We start from the raw sequence: 9322 nt of genomic DNA, 5'->3' as shown, positions 1-9322 counted from the left end.
TTAAATTACGAATTTGACAGATTTTAATTTCTAAAGTTTAAACCAAAATATATTGTGTTGTTGAATTAATAAATAAAAAAATTACGGTTAAAGACAAATTAAGAAACAGCATGCCTTAAATTTATGCTCAATCACATCATTTTCTTTTTCCTTGCCCCATTTGCTTTTCTACAAAAGTTGAAAGCAACCAAAATGTATTAGAAAAATTATAAATAAAAATTTCAAATTATATTATTATTCTTATATTTAAATTATTTTAGAAGTGTTTTTCATTAAATTTTTTAAAATAAAAAATACTAAAACAACACGAGAAAATGTTTATTACATATTAAATCTCATATTATATATGTATATATATATATATATTAATTCATGAGTTTATATAACCTTTTTAGGATGGCATCTCTTTACTAAAACAGTACTCCGTTATTCTTTTAAATAAACTTTTTAGGATACCATTTGAATAAATAATAAATTAATATTATTTTTATTAATTAATCATATCAGCTTGACAGAACTACTCAAGTCGAAAAGTAAAAAAATCCCAAGTAGAGATCGTTGGATTTTATTTTCTCAAATACGGTTGCATCTATAGTATAGTGTCAAAGACAATTAGACCACCCGGTATTTTTATGAAGACACATGAAAGACTCGATGTTTTAACTAAACAAACATATGAAAAACGTCGTATTTTTCTTGCATTTTTGTCAAAAACATCATATAATCCAAACGTCTTTTTCGACACTGACATTCACCTATTTAAACAAATAAAATTCACACCACCTTTATGATTTTTTTCAACACATCATCCAAACAAATTTACCTAGAACACATGAATAATAATAAAATTTCTTAGACAATGCATTGGAAAAAATAATGACTTAAATAAAGTGTTAGGAATTTTTTTTTCAATTAGGGTGTTTGCTACAATGTAAGGATAAAGACATAAGGAGATTTGATGATCTTAGAAAGATGCATGAAAGATATGACGAATTCGGAAAAAATACGGTGAAAGATAAGATATTTTTCCCCTGTTATATATGATCCTGTGAGTTGTGTAGTTCATAAGTCGTTATTAGGTTGTTCGGACATCTTCTAGAGGTCGTCAGATGATCTAGGCATCTTCTTATTTACACTATAAAATATTATTGATTGAAAAAAAATATAAAATTTTAAAATTTTAAAAGATGTGAAATTAGATAATTAATATAAAATATAAAAAAATTTAAAGTATAAAATAACTTAAAAATTCTAGGAATAGACAGCACCAGAACCCCTCAATCCATCCCAAAACTTATTAAAATACAATAACTATTTGAGCACTCATCTTCGTATTTATGTGCACCTTATCTGGCGCATCACCAATAATCCAATACTCCGCTCATGATCTTACTCAATGGACTCCCTTTAGTAATATATTTTTATATTTCAATTATAAATATTCAGATTGTATCTCCGCTACTGTTGTTCATAACACTGTTTTCTGAAGAGGTGAGAAAAAATACTCGATCCGGTTGACCTGACTCACCGACCCGAACATTTAAAAATCGGGTAATTTCTAAAAAAAATTACATGACCGGGTTGGATATCTAGCCAGACATTTCTCAGATCAGGCCCGGGTCACAAAATTGTGTTTTTCCGGGTATACAGTTAGTTTTTATTTATTTTATGGATTATATATATATATAATATAATGGATTATTTATATTATAGATTATTAGATTTTGTATTTCGAACTTTTAAATTTTATGTTCGGATGTTGAAGTATGTAATTCGAAGTTCCGAACATTTAAATTTGTGTATATTTTTTAAAATTAATAATTTGAAGGAAAAAAACCCGGATACCCGCAAAATTCAGATACCCGATTATCGAATACCCGCAACATTCAGGTCAAGACACGGGCCGAAAAATCACCGACCCGGATATTTTGGGTACCCAAAAATCCGGGTACCGGAGTTTGCGAATCCCTAATTTTCCTAATTTTCAGTTTATATGCTTTAACCTATTTCTGAAAAAAAAACCTTAATTTTATAACATACTCGAATAAAATTAATTAATTTGATTATTGGTAAAAAAATAAATGGCGAAAAGTAGGTTACTATACTTTTAAAAAAACTAATATGGATTTTGTATTATTTTTTCTTTTAATGTAATTCTTCAACTTAGAAAATAAATCTATATGGTTCTTTGATTAATGTTTTTCCGTCGTTGGTTGTTCACAGTGCTGACATTACAGTCCACAGTGCTAACGTGATAGTCCATCTGTCATGTTTGAGTTACTAGTTTAGACCATATGTCATGTCATCTGTCACGTTATCAACCAGTGAACTATTACGTTAGCACAGTGGACCGTCATGTCAGTATATTGAACTGTCATGCCAGTATCATAATGGTTAACGACGACAAATATTGATCAAAGAGCCGCATTTAATTTATTTTCTAAATCGGAGGGTCACATTAGTTTTTTCTAGAAGTACAGGGACCTCTGATGATATTTTCCAAAATAAATAAATCCAATTAACCTGTCATAACTGAATCCTTTAATCAATCTAAATCAGATATCCAAGCAATCAATTGAATTGATCAAATTACACAATCAGTTAAACAAATCTTAACTGAATTTTTCTGCTCGTCCTTCACAAACAAACATTAGCCTCTTCACCATCTCACCATCTCTCCCTTTCTTTTTTTTTTTTTATTTCTCTCCAGAAATTTTAATTTTCTCCTATTTGATTTCTCTTTCTGAAAAAAAAATTGGATTTTTTTATTATGAAAAAGTAAGTCGTGAGAACTTTTTGGAATTAAGGATAATTAAAACAAACATGGAGTATTCAAATTCACCTGATAAGTTGGACAAACATATTTCTCAGCTGATGCAGTGTAAGCCCTTATCGGAGCAAGAGGTATTTCATTTTCATTCTAAAATGGAATGGATCTATTCGGAATCGATTTATTTGCTTCTTGATCTGTGGATAATCGATTTCCTTTTCATTGATCCATTTTGTGTGTGTATTTTTTTTTATATTTGGTTGAATTCATTGCTTATCTGTTCTTATTTTGTTTTTTTTTTCAACTTCATAAATTAGATTAAGCAGCTATGTGACAAGGCTAAGGAGATTTTAAGGAACGAAAGCAATGTTCAGGTGTATCTAATTCTATTTTGTTTCTTTTATTGTTTCCCCAATATCATATTTTTTAATGGCGGTTTGTGTTTTCTCGATTCATTTATTTTTATTTGCAGCAGCATTGCATCTATGGCGGGATTCTTGTGACTCCATTTATTTATTTATTTTTGGTGCAGGACAGCCTGTTAAAACCCCTGTTACAATATGTGGTGATATCCATGGGCAGTTTCATGATCTTGCAGAGCTTTTTCGAATCGGAGGGAAGGTGATTTTCTGATTGAGGCTGCTAATTTGTGTATCAAATGTGATTCTAACTGTTATGAACGATTTGAAAAAGAAGACATGTATTGTTTTCTTCTTGTCCGGCATTCATAAATCATGATAACTACCATCATGCATGTGTAACCATGCTCCTGCTCTATAGATTTTCCATTACTAATCTGTATGGAATAGGCTATTCACTTGAACACCGATGCTTGTAATTTAAAATAATACTCATGAAATCAAAATGACTTCCATGCTTTTGAACAAAGATGCCAGTAATGTAAAATGATTTCTTGGGATCAAAATGACTTTCATACCTTCTAAGCTTGAATTGATTTTGTTGTTCCACTGCTGTTAATTCTTTTTCCATTAGTTCATTGTTTCATTTTTAACATTTACTTTTTGGTTCAAAATTTATGGTCAGTGTCCAGACACAAATTACTTGTTCATGGGAGATTATGTTGATCGTGGTTACTATTCGGTTGAAACTGTAACAGTAAGTATTGAGTTGTCCAGCTTTTTTTGAATCTGTTCAACCTGGAATAATTTATTCTTTTACTGATTTTTTTTCAGCTAGTGTTGATCTCTATTAAGAACTTACTTTCTCTTTGCTGATTTAAGTTTGTAGTGATTTTTAAAGAAATATGATGGCTACATGATTTTCTCTAAAGTTATATTAATGGCAGTTCTTCTGATTAATAAGGTTCTTTGTACGATGAATTTAAATAGAAGCCACATATTTTGTATTTTTTTTCATCTTAGGTGGTGGATGTTAGCATTATAAAGATCTCCACATGCTTAGTATTTTTTAGCTGAAAACATCATTACTCAAACAAGTTTGTATGAGTTTTTTTGTTGTAATATGTTCATCATCGATACTCAATCTTTGTTCGTATGAAATAATATGATGTTCAAAACATGAAATAAGTATTTAACTAAAAGCTAAAAATAATGAAACGTGATATTCAATATTATGCGGATTCATCAACAATGTATGGGAGTCAAACAAGAAAACAATGAAACTATAATCAATAAGTTGAATTTTTTCCTGTTAACATAATTAATCTAACCAACTTAAGGTGGAGTCTTACATATACCTGTATAATTGTGGTGATTTTTCATTCTATGAATTATTTTTGTTCAGAACCTTAATTCATTCCAGTTATTTGGGCAGTGCTGAGGTTTCAACTTATAATTTGTTTCTGATTGACTTTTATTCAGCTCTTGGTAGCCATCAAAGTGCGTTACCCCCAACGGATTACAATTCTGAGGGGAAATCATGAGAGTCGTCAGGTTTGTTATGTTTCTAAGTGATTGTTCATTACACATATCTTTTTTGTAAAAAAAATTATTGTCATTCTCTTTTTCCTTTGCAAGTTATTTATCTACTTGATGGTTTTATATTTAAAATGCAGATTACTCAAGTGTATGGTTTTTATGATGAATGTCTAAGGAAGTGAGTATCTTATAATCTTGCTCTCTCTCTCTCTATATATATGTGTTTGTGTGCATGTGTGAATTGTGATTTCTAAAGTTCATTAGGCTTAAAGGCTTAATTTGTCTATTGGGACTGCTTGGAAGGTAACCCGATTATATTTATCGGTCAATGTGGACAGCTTTCATGCATGAACCTAACATGATAAATAGAAAACAAGTAACGTACTATGATAGGGAATTAGTGATATGCTGGTGTAAGAAAATTTTTGATTAAGTTATTTCGATCTAGATGTACATATATAGACACGTACATATATGCTTATTTTGCAATGAAGTTGCCTAACATTAAAGGGTTCTTAAGTATTTTGAGAAGGCAGGATTCACTTAACATGTAATTCTGGTTTTGAAAATTTATCGTTGTTTATATTTGCAGAAAACAATTAATAGTTTCCTAACATTATGATGGTTCTGTTTTAATTATTCTTTTATTGAATTACTGGTCCTTATTTGAAGGTATGTTTTCTATTTTGATTGCAGATATGGCACTGCAAATGTTTGGAAGACTTTCACTGATCTATTTGATTATTTTCCATTAACAGCATTGGTTAGTATATTATTTATTGTTTGATGTTTGCTATGATCTTTTGTGAACTTTTAGCTTGAAATTAGAACACTAACTTGGGTTTGCAAATGTATTCTTTTTGTTATGTTTTCATTTGGCTTTTGTTAATGATTGATTCTAAGCGGCAGACTTTTGGGGTTTCTGAAGGTCGAATCTGAAATTTTCTGTCTCCATGGTGGGTTGTCTCCGGCAATTGAAACCCTGGATAACATACGTAACTTTGACCGCGCTCAAGAAGTCCCTCATGAAGGTCCCATGTGTGATCTATTGTGGTCCGACCCCGATGATCGATGTGGTTGGGGCATTTCCCCAAGGGGTGCTGGATATACCTTTGGCCAAGTATTATTCATTTCTTTAGCTTTCTTTTCTAGTTTTCAAGGATATATTTTTTTTCATAATTTGCTATACCATATTAATTTTTACGGTACTCCAGGACATATCCGAGCAATTTAACCGTAAAAACAATTTGAAGCTTATTGCCAGGGCACATCAGCTGGTCATGGAAGGATTCAATTGGGGTCATGTATTTACTTACTCTTTGAGTGCTGATATCAGATTTGTGCAATTCCCATCATTAACTCCTTTTGGCAGGAACAAAACCTTGTTACTATATTCAGTGCACCTAATTATTGCTATCGATGTGGAAACATGGCTTCCATCTTGGAAGTTGATGACTGCAAGGGTCATACATTTATTCAGGTGAGAGCTTTATGTATATATTTGCTAGCACATCCGTATATAAACAGTTTACAAGTATTGTGTTGTTGCAGTTTGAGCCAGCTCCGAGGAGAGGAGAGCCCGATGTGACCCGCAGGACACCTGAATACTTCCTGTAAAGGGAAGTGCCGCCGAGTTGATGAGCCTCTGTATCTGGTGGCCAGCGCTCTGCAGTGAGGTTGTGCTGAGAGCTCCTTTCAAAACTTAAGATAAAGATTGGCTGTCTGCAATGGTGGTTGTTCGGTCACAGCAAGGCTGCTTGTGGCCAATGAGGCTTTGTTTCCTTCAATTATGGTTCTACAAAGACGAGGTCGAAGAGCTGAGCCCAACACTGTGGGGGCGAACGCATCATTTCTGGCAGAATGTGAGGTTTTTGTTTATTTCATCTGTAGAATAATATCCGTTTTGAGTGTTGAGGATCTGTAGAAGGATGCTGAGAACATTTTCTTAATGATTAATCCATATGATTTTACTCAATCCCAACTCGTAGTGCATTATGATCATGCCTAAAAGTTACAGTTTTACTTGACGCTTATGCAAATTATTTTATACATAGTTCAATAAAAATTCATCCTGCTTAATAAAAATTCAATTTCAGAACATCCCACGTGGTATATATATATATATACACTTCACATCCTGCTTCTGACAGACAGTTCATGCTGTATTTGGTCCCTCAATACTCTCCTAAGCAATTTGTTTGAAGCAGTCCGGGGAAACTCCGGGACTATCTTCACACCGTTCACCTGTTATCGATAAAATATCAATATGCTTGTATTTTTTCACGCAATTGAAAACGACTTTAATTTTGACTTTTGAATCCGAGAATTCTGATCGAGTTATATGGTGATGCTTGGTTGCCGAAACTACATATGAATGAAAAGATGTTAAAACATCGAGGAACCGAACCTTGAACAAGGGGCTGAGGTTGGTTTGAATGGCTTTCGATAACACCGTCTTCAGCTTCCCCGGTTGTTGATCAAACCCTTTCTTTAGAACCACGAAAATCACCAACAGTTCCAGACCACCATGGGTGGTGCCACACTGACTGCAGCAGTCTCTGAGATGCTTTCATCCGCGCTGTCACAAACACGTTTGATTTCAACAGAGCTTGTCTGCAAATTTATGATATAGTTTGCTTAAATTACAAGGCTACAATTGGAGGGAGGAAGGGTGGAATACCTTAATGCCACCAAGATTCATTGTGTCATCAGATTTCCTTGGACAACAAGATAGCCTCCGACCATTCTCTTGAGGATATCCCCATGCCTCCTAAGGGATGTCAAGAACATGTATCAAATCATAAGATAGCTGGTCGAAGCATTCGTCGAGGGGAGAGTACGAAGCGGTCGTTGCTTGAACATTGTTCTAAGCAATCTTTCTTTTTGTAATCCCCGCTTCATCGAGCATTCGACAGAACTATTATTGACCACAGAATCCAAAAACCATACCATTCCCTTAAATGTCGGCATTCCCTTGAAGTAAACATCCTCGTGATCAGCGTTAAGCAATCTATCAGTTGCTTCCAAGTAGTGAGGCAATAAATCAACTTCACCGACACAAGCTTTATCGTCCGGCTGTCACAAAGGCCAGTCATATGTGTTATATATGTAATCTGGGGAATTATCAAGTTCTATTAGAAATTGTTGCAAAGGAAACTGCACCAACTTTCGGATTAAGTTCTTACATAGGGAACTCCATGCTCATCCAAGATGACTACATTGGTTATCATCGATGCAGTGCTAAACGCTCCGAAAGCTTGTGGCTGCAGCGGACTCCCATGATGTAACATGATGCTAGCTTGGTGCCCCCGTAACATTCAAGAACAGGCTTGTAGTAAGATTTAGATGAAAGCCAAAGGTCATCATCGACATTAGAGGCTTCTCCAGTGCTAGCAAAAGATCTGCACCCGTAGAAAACCGATTACGAGAATTTTAACCGATGCAAAAGTTTGGTTTTTGGATAAGGGAAAGATTTGTCCAGTCTAAGCCTTCCATACACTTTGTATTCTTCCAAGTTTTCAGTAGACTTGGCACTGTGCCCAAAACAGTTACTCCTGCATCATGAACGAATTTCCCGAAACCACGGCCCAAAGGAGATCCATGATAGAGAACAAGGGTTGCACCGGTTAGAAAGCACGAGAAGAGTAAAATCGGTCCCATCACCCATCCTAGATTCGTAGGCCAGCAGTAAACATCTCCGACTCCGACATCATTGTGAATTAATGCTTCAAAAGAACAGCGAATTGGAGAGAGTTGTGTCCACGGAATAGCTTTAGGTTCCCCTGGTCAAGTCCAATATAGCATACATGAAAATCTCCAAACTGGTAACGAAAATGTACTGAATGTAGATCATAAATCGAAAAAATTTCCACCTGTGGTTCCGGACGAGAACAGTATGTTAATCGCGGAATCTATTGGCAGATAAGCCGGAGTGAACCGATAAGCAGAGATTTCCTACAGGATTGGAAGAACACCTGAGTGAAGATAGCCTTCACCTTCGAGACCTGCAAACGCGTCGCGATTTCCTCGGCAGCAAAACTATCGGCTATAGATACAACGACGAGTCCGGCTAAAACTATTGCCAGATATATAATAACTGCATTTACTGTCATCGGCATATCAATGACAATTGCATCACCCTTTCCGAAACTTCCCTGCAGTGCATTCGCCACCAGCCTGTAAATCAAAAATAAGCTTAGGAAATAAGAGTTGCAATGCTTGCAGGTCAAGTAAATGAAAGCATAAACGACTAGGTCTCGAAGCTGTTTAAGTGTCATACGGTTCACATCGGAATCATCGTCGCCTTCGTCTCTCCATACGATTGCACAACTATCGTCCTCTTTTCTTAGATGACTCGAGGATAACAAGCAACATTCGGCGATGTTCAAAACGGAACCGGGAAGCCAAATTCCCCCGGGTCTTGATTTATCAGTGGTATAATCCAGGATGCACTTGGGCGGCTCACGAAACGTAACCGCAATCTCTTTTAGTATGATCGACCAGTAAACCTAACCATCATTCAACCAGGAGAAAGAAGTGGTTAATTTGTTTGTGTTGCATGCTCCATAAGGAACAAGGAGAATAACAGCAACTCAGCAAGAGATCTTGTAGTTTACCTCAGTATGAAGCTCCCAAGAGCTTTGGACCGTGAGTT

General features: G+C 34.8%; 1 protein-coding gene and 1 pseudogene across 2 annotated transcripts; one reads left to right on the top strand and one right to left on the bottom strand.

Annotated features, from left to right (window-relative positions):
* Positions 1-2781: 2781 nt before the first annotated feature.
* On the top strand, positions 2782-6543 carry LOC120116538 (serine/threonine-protein phosphatase PP2A catalytic subunit-like). Of its 2 annotated transcripts, XM_039137005.1 has the most exons (11): positions 2782-2904; positions 3088-3144; positions 3308-3391; positions 3815-3886; positions 4612-4683; positions 4806-4846; positions 5365-5431; positions 5597-5788; positions 5883-5972; positions 6041-6148; positions 6220-6541. In XM_039137005.1, exons 1-11 carry the CDS (start codon positions 2824-2826, stop codon positions 6283-6285), a joined length of 930 nt encoding a protein of 309 aa, XP_038992936.1. In that variant the 5' UTR covers positions 2782-2823; the 3' UTR covers positions 6286-6541. The 2 variants fall into 2 exon arrangements, with proteins under 2 accessions (XP_038992936.1, XP_038992935.1); XM_039137004.1 differs by having other exon boundaries at positions 6041-6543.
* Positions 6544-6677: 134 nt separating this feature from the next.
* LOC120116607 lies at positions 6678-8849 on the bottom strand (annotated as a pseudogene).
* Between the last annotated feature and the right edge of the window lie 473 nt (positions 8850-9322).

The sequence above is a fragment of the Hibiscus syriacus genome, unplaced genomic scaffold (assembly GCF_006381635.1).
Source record: "Hibiscus syriacus cultivar Baekdansim isolate YM2019G1 unplaced genomic scaffold, ASM638163v2 tig00110299_pilon, whole genome shotgun sequence".
NCBI lineage: Eukaryota > Viridiplantae > Streptophyta > Magnoliopsida > Malvales > Malvaceae > Hibiscus > Hibiscus syriacus.
This window is presented reverse-complemented; position numbering and strand designations above follow the sequence as displayed.